The 17,606-nt window shown below is 38.8% G+C and overlaps 1 protein-coding gene across 1 annotated transcript in view; it reads left to right on the top strand.

Moving 5' to 3' along the window:
* Positions 1-17,310, top strand: part of DPP10 (dipeptidyl-peptidase 10 (non-functional)) — a 239,021-nt gene extending 221,711 nt beyond the window's left edge. Inside the window, exons 19-25 of the mRNA XM_010575126.1 lie at positions 4,724-4,918; positions 6,497-6,551; positions 10,751-10,850; positions 11,610-11,668; positions 11,757-11,829; positions 13,454-13,527; positions 15,052-17,310. Coding sequence (XP_010573428.1) covers positions 4,724-4,918; positions 6,497-6,551; positions 10,751-10,850; positions 11,610-11,668; positions 11,757-11,829; positions 13,454-13,527; positions 15,052-15,189 — 694 coding nt within the window. The 3' untranslated portion in view covers positions 15,190-17,310. The remainder of the gene's footprint in view (positions 1-4,723; positions 4,919-6,496; positions 6,552-10,750; positions 10,851-11,609; positions 11,669-11,756; positions 11,830-13,453; positions 13,528-15,051) is intronic.
* Positions 17,311-17,606: the final 296 nt, after the last annotated feature.

Below are 17,606 nucleotides of genomic sequence, written 5' to 3'. Positions count from 1 at the left end.
CAATACACTTGCAAGGGGGACATCCCTGAAGGCCTTTTTGTTTGGCCAGTTCTTCCTGTGTAGAACAGCTGCAAAGTTTACTTTTTGGGGGATCCCCGAGACGTGTGAATGATTCACTAATTGCTTTGCAAGCCATCCATTTCATGCCTGTATTCATCCTGCCTCTGCCGAGTGTGGCAGTATTTCACTGCTCTGTTGGGTTTCTGTTACATCAAAGTATTGGATGGAGAGTCTTTTCTTTTTTACTCTTAGATTTTCTTCCGCATTCTTTGAACTTTGTAATATTTCTCAAGGCCTAGGGGGAGAATTCATTTAGCTTAGGCTAAAAGAGGGATAGACTGGAGGCTCACTCCAGCTGTTTCATTTGCGGCAGCGGTCCTGGTGCTATGGGCACTGATGGATCTCATCACTCCCTTTCTCTTCGGTCTTGTCCCCACAAAAGGCTTGGGGAATCGTTGAGCTAAGATCCATCCTCTTTCAGCCTCCCCTACTCCCACTTCCCTCACAGCAGTACGTATCTTACTATGTGAATAAAATGCTCATTCAATCTTCCTTAGAAAAACACAAGAGGAGATTCAAAACTTCACCTCCTTTTCTTATGACACAGAACAGTGTTACATCTCTTGTTCTCAAAATTGCATTTTTAAAGTCTTCAGCCTCAAGGGTTTCAGAAAGATATTTAAAGAATAACCATTTTATTTTTTGCACTATGCTGTCCACTTCAGTCCTGTCTATCACACGATTATACCCTAGTAATGGAATCACTTCTGGTGATGTGTTTTAATTTGTTTGTCCATATCTGCAGGGAGGAGTTGGAAACACATTGTCTGGTTTTAGTTGCAGTTTGCTATATTTAAACAGAGTGTATGAAAAAAGAGAAAATATTTGGGATTTTTTGTCCTCAATGTTTAAGGCTATTCGGGTTCCCTGATTTTTGAGCAGTAATGATGGGTGTGCTTGAAAGCTGATGCTTGTGAAAGAGATGCTCATGAAATCTGAAAATGAAGTGGAATTTTCTATTACACCAGTTTTGCAAAATGATCTTTCCCCACTCAGTTTCACCACAAGCAAAAGATTACTTTTACGCTTGGAGTTGTAGTCTTTCTCACGTATTTGCTATCAAGTTACCTTTTCCATATGCTGCATCAGTTCCACTGTTTTGCAGAAATAGAAAGAGATGTACTTGAAATTAAGCAGTGATGATAGCAGTTATTTGCCATGTATCTTTTAAAATTGTCTCCCCTCCCTGCTTGGTCAGCCCTATAACTTCTAAAATTCCTATTTAACCTCTTGCCACTTAGTTTTTAAATGGTGCAAAACCTGGAACAAATTTTGCCGCAGTCGTGATAGCAGAGTGGCAGAGGAGTACTGCTCAGAGTACACCAGCAACAGCCTCTCTGGTAACACTGTTTTATTCCCTGTAGACTGCAACTCAAGTCATGAACAGAGACTAGTTTAAGCTTTTGGTTATAGAATCTGAAAGAACAGATTCTTATCTTTTCAGCAGTATATGAACTTATGATGAACTGCCTCTTTTTCCAGACAGTCTAAGATGTATGTGACTGCCTTGCAAAAAGCATACAAATTACCCGCTAAGGTCAATGATATTGGTATATTATTGATGGCTTCTGTCTATTTAAATGGTACCTCAATGGTGAACTTCAGTGGTATGCCCAAGTCATCAGCAGTTGACCTGCCATGGTGGACTCATAATCTGAGTGTAGTCGCTGTCGAAAACACACACTAGACAGCTCTGAACCTTGAAAGTCAGGAGCAAAAATAAAAAAGGGGAAGTGCAAGTGCTGTCACTTACAAGGAAAAAAAATGAACTGGGAAGAATTAGGCATAGTCTTCATTTGAATCATTCTGCTCTTGTTGTTTGACTCTGGAGATGATGCTCCTTAAGGAACCCTTGAGGGATGTTGAAGAGCCTGTAGCTTCGCGTAGCCCCTGTGGTGCTGGCTTCAATTTTGCTGTAGTGCTTTGGCTAGTCCGTGGTTCCCTTACGGTCATCCATAGTCAGGTGGGAAGAAGAGTTCTGCCCTTGTATTACACCCAAGCATAAATGGCACAGACTTTCTTCCAGGATTACTAGTGGGGTCAAGGAATAATAATTCTAGGAAGAGAGTACCACTGAACAGTAGTTAATTATAATTGGGCTGTAAGTAGTGACGAGCATAAAACAAAACCTGACCTTTGAGATAGCTGTAATACCAGGACAAACTTCACAAATCAGTGTATCTATTACTGCACTGTAGTAACAAACTTGCTTCGTTACAGAGCCCTCAGGGTGATGTTCAAACTTGCATAAAGGATTAATACTGTGCAGAAGCCCCATTTAAAAGGTTAAAAGTGGGGCCTAAATGGTGCATAGAATAAATGCTGTCTCTCTGTGGAGGACAGAAGCACACCTCAGATAATCAGTATCATTTTATAGTAGCAGCTGAAGAGTAAAGAGACCTTTTGATGGTGATGGGAATTTTGACATGTACCTCAATGGAAATGGCTTTAAATGCCTGTCACAGACTACTTATATGGACATTCTTGAAATAAATTAGCCACCGGAAAATTGCTTCCAAAAGCAATACGTTGAACAACCCATCATGCAAGAGTGTTTAACGTCTGAGCCTAAAAGTAGCCCAGCTATGCCCGCCACAGAAGGAGCTCGGGAAACCATCACTGTCCGTTTTCGCTCACTGAGAATCTTGCTGAGGTTCTGTCTGTTGTGCCTTTCTTAATAGAAGAAATTATCTGAGGCCATCATCTTTCATTTAAAACCCTTTCTGGTTTTAAGCACTTTCTGGTATAGAGAAAGGCTTACAAATGTAATGGTTCTTCCCTTATGCCCAAGTGTCTAGATATATAACATATACATGTTATATGTACACACACACACGTATATATAACCTAGATATATAACATGTATAAAAAGAATGTGAGCACTGTATTTGTTTTGTTGTTATATTAGGTGCGAGGGAAGCAGGCTGACTCATGATATTTTCTCTTGTGTGGGGTCCATTAAACTGTTGGAAAGACACCTAGCCAAACAAGGATATTTCTGACATATTATCTTATTGTGGAAAGCTGGAAGAATTTAAAAAAAAAATAATTATAACTGGTCTGAGGCTGCTAATATTGGAAGTAGTGGTAAAAGCTCTGTGACAACATCTATGCCAATGTAGAGTGTTTCTGAAAACCTTGCTCTGTACAATAAGTAGAAATTGAAAAAATCGTTCTGCTCCTGCTCCTGTTGTAAATAATAATATACTTCTGAATCGTGTGTTTTCTGCAGAGCTCACGTAACAATCAGTATTTCCAAATTCATTGGCCTGCATTGTTAGCAGTTAGCGTAATCACAACTGAATAGGTTAAACAAACAAAAAAATGCCCTTCCTTTCTTTTTATAAAGCCAAGTATAAACTTGATGCACAAGATAATGGTGAATCGAGCATAACGTGGCTGAGTCTATAACCAAGTAATCCTGATTTCAGTGCATGATATAGCTACTACATAGGTAGGTCTGACTGAATTTGAGAACATATGTATTCATCATATGCTTGCTAATTAATAGAGTGATTGACTTGAAGATGGTCTATGTTATCCAGAGGCAAAACCAGATACTGAATCAGCACATTATTGTACATATAAGAAAGTAGTTATTGTAGGAGAGTTTTATCTCTCTTTCCATCCCCCCCCCGGTTTATATAAGTCTCTTTGGCAAAATAATAATTTCTGTCTTCATCTTTCTTTCACCTTAGACAGGATATTCCCACAGACGCTGTCAAATCTAATTTCCATACAGCCAGCACAGACACTTTTACATTTTCATTTGCATTCAACTGGCAGATGCAGCCTGTATAGAAGTATTTTGCATTTTGTACAACTTCATGGTAGCCTGCTTTCTTATTCTGTGTTTATCTTGGGGGAAAAATAATGACAAGCTTCCCTTTTAAAACTGACATTTTATTTTCTTTGGAAGGAAAATAGTATATTTGGCTTCAATGGAAAATGCTTATTGTTCCTTTAGAAACTGCATTCTCCCATTCAATTCCACCTTTTCTGCTGTAAACCACCTTTTTTTTTTTTTTTTAGTCATAAAATAAACTTACAACTCCTGCCTGCATCCATTTCTTGCTATGAATTTGGATGGAGAAAATATAATTTTCTCCAGTGTGTACTTTAGTCTTCTTTGTACCCTCTTTCAAAAAATCCATTCAATGATACAATAATGCAATTATTTTTGTTTTCTAAGATTACATCCTTCTTAATAGTATTATATATCCTACAAAATCATAACCAGGGTACTGCATGAATTTTCCTTTTTGTCTGTTTAGTGTGACTTAACGAATTCTACATGAGCCTTCTCAGAACTGAGCTAGCCGTTAGTGATTATGGTTTTGGGGTTTGGGGTTTTTTTTCACTTTATTAACCTATAAGCAGCACTATGTACTTGATTTTCCTGTTTCTTTCTATAAAATATATTCAGGTATCAACAACACGGCAACATAGCGGTTATAAAGTTAAAGATATTATTTTGCTTACTACTACTGGAGGGATACCAGCACTAGCTAATGTGATGGTATTGATGGAAGTGACAATAATTCGACAGGATTGCATAACCGACTGAACTCTGCCATCTAGGTTAAATAAAATATCGGAGAACGGCAAAGTGCATCACATTGTCAATAGTCTTCGTTTGTGTCTGGTGTGTTGGTATTTGCAGTGATGAAGCTCCAGGCAGCCAGTTGGTTACAGATAAGTTTCACATTGACTGGGACTCAGTGCTTGTCAACTCTGATAATGTCATCGTAGCTCGATTTGATGGCAGAGGGAGTGGATTTCAAGGCCTTAAGATTCTACAAGAGGTCCACCGATGCTTAGGATCAGTGGAAGTGAAGGACCAAATAGCAGCCATAGAGTACGTATGTGCAAACTTTTCTTCTTTTTTTACCCTGCTTCCACCTTGATGAATGAGCATTTTTAACTGAAACTGCCCAGAATGTTTTCTTTGCATAGTGAATACTGTTAATGTTCATTTTTAATGCAGTTGCAAATTTTGAAACAACAATCTTTTCATTACAAACAGCAAATAAAAGATCAAGAGGTGTTTGCTTTTCGTGTTGGTGCTTCTCTTTGATAAAGCTGTCCTTCCATGTGCAATCTAAATATGCCATCTGAGCTAATTTGTATTTGTCTATATTCCTTAGGAAAATTTCTCGCAGCGCACACGTTAATGTTTAACTGCATTTGTGTTACAATATTTTAGGCCTATACGATAGGATACTGCTCTCATTTCCATCACAGAGTTCTGAAGTAATTGTACAAAGCAAATGGAGGTATAATGGTGTAGATGAGAGCAAAATTTGGGCAAATGCCTGTTATTTCTCATCTCCATTATCGTTCTTAGACTAATATAAATCCACCAGCTGCAGAAAAGAGTAATTTCCATCTGTGGAGTAATCACACATGGCTTTGACAACACTCTTTACTCAAGGTGCACATGTCAAAATGGCTAATATCAAGGTCTGGATGGACTTTTTCTAGGGTTTCGCAAGGAAAGCCAGATTTTAAGCCAGATTTTTTTTTTTTTTTTCTTTTGAAAGGAGTTGATGCTTCAACCATTGCATGAGTAGGCAACTGTCTCTGACATGACATACCTGAGCAATAGGGTTCCTAGCGTTCATGTTGGTCAGGAATGGGCTGCACTGAGCAGAGCAATTCAAGGTGACCCTTGCAAAAGGGCCATCAGAAGCAGGCCATAAGCTGTGCTGTGAGAACTGAGCTCTCTGCTCAAATACTAAGGTGTTTTAGACTAAATTATATCTGGCCTCTTTTTGGATGCACTGCGTGGGAAAAAGGGAGGGTGCCCTTGGCTGAGAGGAGGTACGGCGGCTGGTTTTGTCTCAACAGCAGTTGGATTTTGCCCTCAGGTTATTCTGTCTTTTCTGTATAAAATTCACCATTGCCGATTAATGGCCTTGATGAGAGAATTAATTATTTGGATAATTACCTAGATTCAAGAAGTTGCATTTGTCTTACCTTCCTTTAGCTATCAAAAAACTAGGCACCTGGTCAAAGCCAGTCATTTAAGCTCTAGTCGGTGAAAAATCCTGGCATTTCTGGAGGGTGATTCTCCCCAGACTGAGAGGTTTCCAACGTGGGTGGGAAGGAACGGCTGTTTGAGGGTCTCTCTCTTCTGTCCTTTAACTGAAGAGCAGATGTAAATGGGCAATTTAGACAAGATGCTCAAATTCAGATATCTAAAGATAGGTGAGATGAGCCCAACACCAACTGTTTGCCATCTAGAGTAGGAATTAGAAAGCAAATCACATTTCCCAGTGCAATAATACTTTTATTGGTGTAATTTGTTCTTCCACCTGATCTGCATGTATGACAGTTCCTTACTGTACAAATAATTTTCTTTACATACTGGATTCAACAAGTAAAATTCACCATTTTACTTTACCAAACTAAAAAAACCTTTTTTTTCTTTCAGATCACTATTGAAACAGCCCTTCATTGATCCTAAGAGACTGAGTATATTTGGAAAGGTAATGTGCAAAAATAGCAGGATGTATCATTATGATTCTTTAAGAAAGTACTATCAGTTCATAACTAAACATATTTATCTATTTTCCTAAGACAATTTCAGTTATTAAAAGAGGAAAAAAACCTTCCATAATTTACTGTATGTTCAGTATATTAATTTTTTCTCAGAATGCGTATTTGCGATCAATCAGTTTAGTTTTATGGTACTGCAGTATTTGTGTTTCAGAACCTTCAGGAGAAAGTATTTGTTAAAAACCACCTGGCTTCTTTAGACATTTTTAATATAGGCTTAGGTTTTGTGAAAGCTTGTTTCTTACACTTTTATATTTGGGTTGTAGTTAAACTGACAACGTCCCTCTAATACAACTTTTATATCTGAATGTTTTACAAGTTAGCTGAGTAACAACCCCATGGTACTGTCATCAACTTCCTTTTTGTGCCATCTGGAAATCTCACCTTTGCTATTTCATCAGCTGGCTTCACTGTGTCGCATGTCGTTGCCCCTAGCATGAGATAGAACAAGGCAAAGGCTTAACCTTTAGTAACAAAATAGCATTTTACCGATGGCTAGTTAAAAAAAAGCAATTGGAAACACCACATAATTGCTGTTGTTTATATGAACTAGCATGTGCAACCTTTTTTTTTTTTAAAGTGTTTTCTTAAAAATGAAGGAGTTTTATGCCTTTGACCTGAAAGCAACAACAAACCATGATAGAGTACGTAGACAAAGCCCCCAGTCATCAGTTATAAGAGCAGCATGTGTGCCAGTATGAAACTCCTGAGTTCCCATCCCCACTCTGCTACTGACTTGCAGCATGGCCTCGGGCAAGGCATTTAACCTGCATGTCTCTGTCTGAATGCGAGATGAGGATATCGATATTTGCCTCCTGCGTGGTAGCATTCTGAGGACTAGTTAATGTTTGTGACTATTATTAGTGTTCCATGTGAACATGACCTTCCTCAAAGATTTGAGCTCCTGCCACACTCCTTGAGCTAAAGAAACGGTCATTGCAAGAATTCCAGTAGCATCAAAACCAGTATTTGGTTTGTAGGGCAGCAGCCAAAGATTTTTTGGCTGAGGATGTATAAGCAGGGCTGATTCCATCCACCAGATGATCGTGGCACACATTTCTATTCAGGTTTTAGTGCCTGTTACCGATTTATCTGAAAGTACATGTGCAGAGAAGCATCTACGTTTCTCCATATCCTCTTCCCACAAATGACTGAAAATGTTATTTCTGAAATGAAACCACTAAGGACCCCGAATTGCTCACTTGTTTCTTGACTTCAGAAATTCTTTTCATTGCTACTTGAAAATTTCCACTTGTTTTCTGTAGGAGATTCAGCAGTATCTTGTTTCCTAACAGTGATGTGATGAGACAGTTACCATAGAGCATACATATAAACATGGTTTTACATACCTGCCAAAGCCCATCACCAAATTTTTTTTTCTTTCACCAAGTATTATTGATGATGATATTCCTGCATTTATATTCTGAAAGAAAGATTGAGGAATGAAAAGTGGAAATGTGAGAAAGCAAAGAGCAAAATCTGGGAAATTTGATAAGCTTCAATGTTGCTTTGAATTCAAGGAAATTTACCCTTTTCAAGTTAACCTCTTAGAGTTGTTTTCTAATGTCAAAAATTCATAAAATTTAAAAGTCACTTTTAGTATTAGGGAAAAAAAAATCTATTTAACAACTTCCTAGGGTTAATTGTATTTTCCTCCACTCTGCTTATTTTAGAGTCAATTAATAATCTTCTTTAAAACTCATTTCCTTTTTACTATGTACAGCGTGATAGGAAAACTCTTTTTTTTCTTTCTATGCATTAAATTGGGCTTACTGATGGAAACAGAAGGGACACTTTGCTTGAAAATAAGATGACTGGAATTGCTTAATGCTGATCTCATAAAGCTGGACTCACGCACACTGTCAGGGAGCTCTTTAAGAGGTTTTAGAACTACACAGGAATAAAATTCTTGTCTCAATCAGTAATGTAAACTAGGCAGAAGAGTAACAATATTGTCCAGAAGGGCACAGTGTGGAAAATACCTACTTCTGACTGCCAGGCAATCTGCCAATGCCACCTTGCTTATCTCTGTGAGGGGTACAAGCCCAAGTGATTCACGATCCAAAGGCCTTTCTGAACCGTTAGACAGCAAATTGCGTTTCCGTGCAGTTTGCATTTTTATTCATGGAAGTAGAAAGAGAGCCTGAAAATAAGTTGCAACTTCACAGCCAACCAGCTTCTTGAAAATACGGCACTTGGGTTGTAACCACAGAAATCCAGCTGATGAGTGAGGCACCACGTATTCCTTGCATCAGGATGTATGAACTATTTTCTGCGTTGTCATTGTGAAGTGCTTCTAAAAATGTGATCTCACTGTGTAATGTTTTTGTCCTGGAAAGCCTGGCTGGAAGCAAGGGCACAAGCACAAAGGAACGAAATTCCCAGGAGAACTAAGCCAAGCTCTTAATGAATACATGGCATAAATAATAAATAACCTGGCAATAGCTATCCTAGGATTAAAATTGTGCTGTGGAGCTACTGGGAAAGACACAAACAGAATATTAAACAAAAGCAGAAGTAGAGAACCCAGAGGCAGAGGAAAGTTGCTATTCTCTTAAACTCTTTGAATTATACAAGTTACCAGTGCCCACTCAGAAATTCTTTCTTAGGTGAAATCTACTCCTGCACGTGGACAATTCTGGGTGGCTCTTGGCCTCCTGGGCTGCAATTTCTGTGGGAAAGGGATAAGTCAGTTCCTCACACTCCGTGGAAAATCCAGCTCTTATTCTGTATTTCCTTTAGTGTGTCTGTTCAAATTTACTATAGGTTGATTCCAAAGAACACTCTCCTTTGCTTATTTTTCTTAACTAAGGTTAAAGGATTTTCAAATATTCCTGTTCTTCCACAGAAATCATCTCTTCATTAAATATTTAGACATGAAGGACAGGAGCAGGCAGGATTCAAAAAAGTCCATGAGAAAACTCTGTGAGCATTTGACACACAGTATTCTTTTTTGGGTTGGCTGGTGTTTTACATTTTTCTTTTCCCTGCCATGGGATAATTTCTTCTTCCTGAAGTGTGTTGTGCCAAACACAAAACAACAGCAACAAAAAAATAACTGCTAAAATCAATTTTCCAGCACTGATGAAGGGAAAACAAAGATGGCAAATAGAGAAATTTGCAGAGCCTATAATATACGAGCAAATCCTTGATCCCAGACTCCACAGTTCAGAATTTCATTTTCTGTGGGTCTAGAGTGATTATAGGTGTACAGACATGGATTGCCAGTGTCATTCCAAGGAAATCTGTGGTCTCAAATTAAATCTTTCATGTTTTCATGCAAAGCGAAGCTTTCATGACTCTCTTTTGTGTCGCAACTCTTCCCAGGGAGGTGTGTTGTAGACTTTGCAGGGGAGATGATGAAGAAATGTGCCATAAGGACAGATAAATGTGGTGAGGCGAGGAGAGAGCTCCCCACCTTCTGCCCCATCTCTTCTGGCTTCTTCATGCTGTCCTCCCTGCCTTGTAACAAAGCAGCCTGATGGATGCTCTGGTAGCCAGAAAGTGCATCCAGAGATTAACATAATATTGAGCAATGTGGCTGTGTACAGCTCTTACTTCTGCAAAACAGTGCAGGATCTGTACCTCTCTGGGGGATATTTGACGACGCTGTAGCAGAAGCCACTTTAATAGCATAGGATTCAATCTGTGGGGGAGGACATACTGCAATCAATTCACAGGTTTCCCCCATTCTAGTACTCTGTGTCGTGTCAGCAAAATGCTCAGTATATCTTGGTAATTAGCGAATATTTACATCAAATATATTAAAAACTGAGTACAAATCTTCCTGTCTAGATTGTGTTCCCAAAAGCCTTACTGTTGTTTTTTGTTTTGGTTTTGGGTTTTCTGTAATTTTCAAATCTTTTACTAACTATAGCTTAGTCTGCCATGATGGAGTTTCGGAACTTAAACTGAAATAGACTTATTATTAATTGCATAGTTTAAAGATCATGACCAGGGCAAATGAGATCTTTATTTACTCTTAACTGTAGGTTTACGTTTCCTTTAAAAGCAACTTGCAGATATAAATACATACTGTAAAATGATGCCACTGGATTAGCACCATGACCTCTATTGTTGCTAAAAAGAAATGCATCAACAAAAATCTCAATATAATTTCCATTGTTAGGGATACGGTGGCTACATTACATCAATGATCCTGAAATCCAGTGAACGGCTCTTCAAGTGTGGAGCTGTGGTGGCACCAATTACAGATATGAAGTTGTATGGTGAGTATTCCCTGCCCTACACCTGTGAGAAAATCTATTCAAAATATCTTTTATTCATGGAGCTACTATTCATTTTAACTATGGGCAGATAATGTAACCACATCAACAAGATTTCACCTCACTGTCTCCTTCTCTCCTTTAAACGAAAGGGCAGCTAACACTGCGAGGGTTTGCCAAAACACACAACAGATACAATATTATTAACACCACTGATTTTTGCAAAGGAGTTGTGTTTCCCATTTTCCACTGAAATTCAGTCAGGTACCCCATTTCCTAAGAATCCTTTAGGTATATCAGCCTGAATCAAGACTTATAATACAAGTGAATCTTCTAAGGTTAGTGGTGAATTCTTTATGGTATTGTGTCGTCATTCAGTCACAGGATATTTGGTTCTGTATGTGAAGTTTTGGGCACAGGCTATGGACCATGGACTGTGATACACAGGAAATCAGGTTATTTTAATGGTCTGTTAGTCTTTTCTTTGGTTTTGGGGTTTTTGTTTTGCTTTGGTTTGGGGTTTGGGTTTTTTGTGGGTTGCTTTTTGTTGTTGTTTGGGGTTTGGGTTTGGTTGGGGTTTTTTTAAACATTTAAAAGTGGTTTTAAATGGTACATTTAAACGGTACATACTGGTTTTAAATTGACATCTCTTTGATGATTTCGTGGCTTAAACAGCTTCTCCTGACTCTAGGTCAAAACTGATGAATTTAAAAATAGAATTAATTTTGATGAATTCACAAGTTTTTGTTTTTACTTTCACAGCATCAGCTTTTTCAGAAAGATACCTTGGTATTCCATCAAAAGAGGAAAATACCTATCAGGTAAGTTAGCATAAACAAGAAACTTAAAATGACTGGTTTACTCTTAAAATGCAATTCAGTTCCAACTTTGTGTGTGTTTGTTTGCTAGGCATCCAGCGTATTACACAATCTTCATGGTTTAAAAGAAGCAAATTTGCTAATAGTTCATGGGACAGCTGATGGTAAGTATTTACAGATGCAATTACATTTGGAGTCAGAGGTTCCAACAGGCAGGTATTCAAAGACTGATTAGGCATACACCTAGCGAGTACATTTTTAGGTTCATTATCCCTTCGATAGGATTTCTTATTTTATTTCAGTTGTCACTTCTAACTCTAAGCTGATCATGCTTTTCTTTGCTGAGTATTTGTACCTTTTAGGTGCTGTTAGTTCTAGTTTGTTTAAGTCTTGTGGACCACTGACTTGCTAGTGAAAGGTATTATATGAATTATTAATAGCACAACATACATTTTTAATGGTATTTTAAATTAATAGAGATTCTGCAATTGAAGAAAGAATTATCAGTACAGTTGGTGAAGTACAGCACCAAATGGGAAGTTAAACTTTTCAGCTAATTAATTACAAGGCATCTGAAGCTGAAGCTGTAGGGAACCTTTTAATAGTACCAATACTTGTAGCAGTACTTTAAGACAGAGAATGAGTAAAACAGAGAAAGTTCTAGCACTTCAAATGGAATCATAAGATGTGTCAATCAAGAGATAATTTGTAATTACAGATTTAAATTTAACTGCAGTATATTTTTCCGAACTTTCTTAACTGATGCAGGCCTAAAAAACGAGGTTTGATGCAGGCACAAGTTACAGTGCTGCAACAAGCTCCTCTGAACAGCTTCACAGGCATACTTCTTTCCCTGGCATTTCCCTGGTGAATGTGGGCTAATACAAGGCTTCTCAGTCCGGAGGCGTAAATACCTCGCGCTGACAGCGGCTGAGGTGAGAGTGCCCACGCACGCTTGGGCACCCACCAGCCTGTCATCCTGGCCTAACTCGTCAAACCCACGTTACGGATCCGAAGTGCAGAGGGCTGCAAACGCTGCCTGGTGTTTCTTCCCGGAGCAGGAGGGAGAGGGACGGAGAAGATACACTGGGTGACTGGGCAGGCATGAGGGTCTCAGACTTTGCTGGCTGTAAAAGGCAGAAGCAATTTCTACCCCTCTGAACACGGTGCTAGAGGGAATTGGAACTCTGATGGATGGTCTGAGCACTGCAGTGGGCTCAAGACTAGGGCTCTGATTGCTTGCTGCCCTTGCTTAATATCACATCTAGTGACACCGCCCAGACCACTTGCAGCCTGAGCTCTGCAGCGTTAGGTCATGGTAATAAAGTTGCCTGTTTTTACCACAGAAAGATTAAGTTACTGATATGTTGCAGAAAGTCCATTACCTAAAGAAGTGTGGGCTGTAATAACCCTGTGCAAGCAGTAGAAAATCCAATGTGCTTTCCTCTAACACAATTATAAATTGTCACGATGTTCAAACAGACCGGTTTTACGCACCTCTAAACTGTCACAGTGTGGGTAAATCACGGGTGGAGAGAGGGGTCCTGACGGAGTGCCTGGAAAGCCTGCCTTCCCTTGGGGCTTCCAGCTCCTTCTCCAGAACCTCCGCTGTTACACCCCGCGTGGCTCTTACCGGTGGGGCTGTGCACTTCTGACGAGAAAGATGGTCAGCTTCAGATCTGGTAGTTACAGAGGTTGGAAATGGTTTCAGTCAAAGCTGTTTGACAGATAAGGATTTCATAGTAGCATAGCTTTTTCTGATAATACCCAAATGTTGTTGTCTTGCAGCTAAAGTCCACTTCCAACATTCAGCAGAACTAATTAAACATCTAATAAAAGCTGGAGTTAATTACACTATGCAGGTATGTGCGGCTGTGACATTTCCTATAAACCTAGTTCAACATTTAACCTCATATGGGTATTTCTTCCCCGAGAAGGACCCTCTGTACCACAACGCACCAGTATTACCTCAATTTGCAGTCAGAACTCAGTGCAATCCCATTTTCTTCACTGTTACTATGGATGTCAAGAACCATATCTTCTTGTCGTTCTTCTGGGCTCTTTCTCCTCTCTCTCATCTTTCTGTTTTCCACCTGTTTATCCTACAACGCTATACAAAGTGCTTTAGAGTCTATATGCTCTCTTTGTAATATGGAGATATCACTACTTTAGTCCCTTTTTACCTAAAAAAGTATTGGGTCACATGAAACGAATTTCTCCTTATTTTCAACGTTTAAATTTATTAAAAGGCAGCTAAAAGGCGAGAGTGCTGTTCCCCCTCTCCATAGGTGTACGGAGGATGAGGGTGCCGTGAGGGCCAGGCTGGGGACAGCAGGACAGGGCGTGCTGCTCTCGTAGAGACTTGCACGGGACCCACTGCGGAGCACGTGGATGTTGCTGGCCGAGGGTTCCGACTGCATTAAACCTTCTTAAATATCTTAGATGATGGGGTTTGGGGTCACTCCTCCAAATATCTCTGAGGTTACACGTTGCAAACCTCAACCTTGCTGAACCGCAGGTAAACCTGTAGTTTCCGCTGAAGCGTGTGCGCTCACATCGGGGAGAAGGCGGTAGCAAGGGGGTTAGCGTTACTTCTGAAGGGAAAAGGACTTTATGTGTGAAATCTGAGTGGGGTAGGATCCGTTCCAGCTGTCCCCGTGATTTCAGCTGAGGTGATGGGAAGGCCGGTGGAGAGAGGAAGAAGCAGGAATGACAGAGGTCTCTCGGAAGAGCCCCGTTGAACCGTTCTCGTGCAACCTTGTGATAACCTGAGTTTGAGGAAGCAGCTGAAGCTTTTTGCCTCAGGCCACTGCAAGTCTCTTGTCCTAAACCCTGTGGCCTGGATTTCTTCATTCAGCCTGCAGATTTTTGTTCAGCCTCGCTTGGGAGAAATTTCCAGTGGAATTTGAGTTAAGAAATAAAAATGCCCACGTCCACCCTAGGAGAGAGAGATGATGGGTTTTAGATAAGATAGGAAGATAGTTAAAAATGTGAATAAAAAGGTTTTTCGCTGAACACTTTAGAAGCTGGGATATTGAGAGGTCCCTAAAAGCATGAGGTAATTAATCCTCATTGACGTTAATGGGATTTGGATGCCTAGACACTATTGAAAATGCCAGCTAAGTAAACTGTTGTAAGCTCAATGACTGGGAATATAAATTTTTTCCCTGCTGCAGATCCCACTGCAGTGGTTGTTTGATGTAAGTTCAAATTCCAAGAGAATGAGTTTTACTTTGAGTTTTATTAGCTTTCCTTGATGCCATAAAACTAATGTTATCATCCTGTTGTCATCTAAACATTTTGAAGATCGGAGAAAGAAAATTAGAGCCCTAAATATTTGAAAAGCCTTTAAAAACTATTTACTTTTATCCTTTCTCCTCTGTTAGATCTACCCGGATGAAGGTCATAACATTGCTTCTGAGAAAAGCAAATATCACCTTTACAGCACAATCCTTGGGTTTTTTAGTGCTTGTTTAAAGGAGGAGACACCAATTTTACCACAGGAACCTGAAGAGGATGAATAAGGAAGCCTGTTTGTGTAGTACTGAAGGGGACTTACTTTGCGGCTCAATAAAACCTTAAATAAAAGTGACTGTGAGATTGCAGATTCTGCAGAAGCTCAAGGGCAGCTAAAGGATATCACAGTGGAACAGCACATTTACAGACAATGAGCTAATAAACTGGAATTCAACTACAAAGTCCAAACATATTACCAAGGGACAAAACCTTTACCTTTGTGGAAGGTCAACAGTTGGTTACAGTTTCCTGGAAGAACTTAGTTTTGCATAAGTGTAGGGTTAGTGCATGTTTGTTATGTTAAGCCTCACTGTTGGTTCTGTAAGTGGTTGCTCGTTTTTTAATTTAAATGCACATCTTTATTCATCTTTGCATAATGCACAACCTATCATAAGTATTATGGCCACTAATATTTTAAAAGGTGAGCTGCAATCTAACACTTTACTGTAACGTTACAATAAGTGCAATTCTTTCGCTGTCTATTACACATAAGAAACCACAGAGATAATAAAGGGCACGATATTTTCTCTAGTTTCTGCTCAAAGGGGATATATTGTCTAGTGCATCATATAACATTGATACTGAAAATGATTTCGCCCCCCCCCAATTTCAGCATTTACTATTGTTACTGTACCTACTAGTAACCAATAAGGGACTTTTTGGTAGTGTACTCTTGGTCTTTATGTATATACCCAGGACTCCCTAAGCAGAAAGTCTTTCTCAGCTTGAAGAATTTTTTTCAAGACGTAATTAACAGCTGTATTTAAAACAATATCTGCAATTGAAATCTTTCCCCAGTCCAAAATGTATCTATTGTTTCCTTAAAATATGTTTGAGTTGTGTTTTGGTATTGTTTATAGTAGTTAATAGTTTGCTGGTTACACTCTAATTTTAGAATATGCTACTTTGTCACATGTAAATTAGATACATAAATATTAAATTATAGTTTCAGATAAAGAAAATTTATTAACAATGTATAATGCCACTGAGTAATACTTTACTCCTCAAATGAAGACATATTTTGTATAGCGCATCTTCCTTTTCTTCCATCTGGTCTCAGATGTAATTCTAGTATTCATCAAGGTGGCCACGTAGCTGGAACACACCATTAGTTTTTATTCCAGGGCTGCTCATTAAGTCTCTTGCAACAGGATTTAGCTTCAACAGCACGACAAAGAAATGAAATGTTTTTCATTCAAGGCAAAGGAAGCTCCTGACAAGTTAAATTTTATTATTTATTCAGAGGGCGAGCCCCTCATACATCCATTTATTTGCCAAGGTGAATTACAGCAATAGAAATTGAAACTATGAAATAAACAAGGCAGCCAGTTTGGGTTTGCAGAATATTAACTCTGATCACTGAAATCAAGTACAATGTTGACTTAATTTGAGATATCTTCCTGAAGGTATGTGAAAACTCTTGACAGATGCTGTGCCGCTTACATGAGAATAGCTGTATTTTTTTTCTTTCTGGATATATTCCAAATACTTTCCTACCCAATTAAGGTTTAATTTCTTCCAAGATTAAAAAGAAAGTAATTTTTTGAAGGTAACTATACTATTTAAGATGCAAAGTTCTGCATATTTTATGGAGAATGGGAATTGTTTTTAATGTCATCGAAAAATCACCTAAAGCTTTTTAGTCATTACTTTTTTCTGGAGTATTTTCTTTCACAGTTAGCATTTTTTTATGATGCAAATAATTAATTTGTCTGAAAGGGGCAGTTTTATGGAACACTGCAAAGTCTCTGTCTTTTAATGTTTAGTATTTATCTTGTTTTATTAGCAATGTTTAACTATTTTTCAATTATTTTAATACAATTTTAATGTGCAATGATATCTTGTTTGGGTCCCGGTGTCGCCACAAAGTATGGCTTTGCTTTGTGGTATTTATAGTCCATATGGAGTACATATGTATAGTATTAGGTATGGTATATATGTATGGAGGCTACTATGTGCACTACAGTAAGACCATACAAAACAACAAAAAAAGTAAGAGAATTCAAACAAAGTTTTGCAAATCCTGTTTTCTATAGAGGAGCAACATTTCGAAGTCTTCTATTGGCTGGGACTTCTAGATTGTGATTTTATAAATTACACCCATTACTTAATAAAAGCTCACCTGACAATGCTGATGCTTTTCCTAACCAAACATGGTAAATGAGGTCCTAATCCAGTTGAATTCAATGGGACATTTTTCCCGATTTGAGCCAAATGCAGACGAAGAAACCACAGGCTGGGCGCACGTGTTGAGCGTACCGCATGGACTCGGCGTGCCGAGGCTACGTGAAAAGGCGAATTCTTCTCAGCAGGCGCTGGCTGTTTCTCTGCGAGACAGCCACTATGTGCTCGTATTTACTACGTTTCACATGTATAGCCTTTAGTTATCTGCAAAAGAAAACAAACAAGGCTTGTGTCTCAGCAA

The sequence above is a fragment of the Haliaeetus leucocephalus genome, unplaced genomic scaffold (genome assembly GCF_000737465.1).
Source record: "Haliaeetus leucocephalus isolate CR32 unplaced genomic scaffold, Haliaeetus_leucocephalus-4.0 Scaffold451, whole genome shotgun sequence".
Taxonomy (NCBI): domain Eukaryota; kingdom Metazoa; phylum Chordata; class Aves; order Accipitriformes; family Accipitridae; genus Haliaeetus; species Haliaeetus leucocephalus.
Note: the sequence above shows the minus strand (reverse complement) of the source record. Positions and strands in the feature narration are given on the sequence as shown.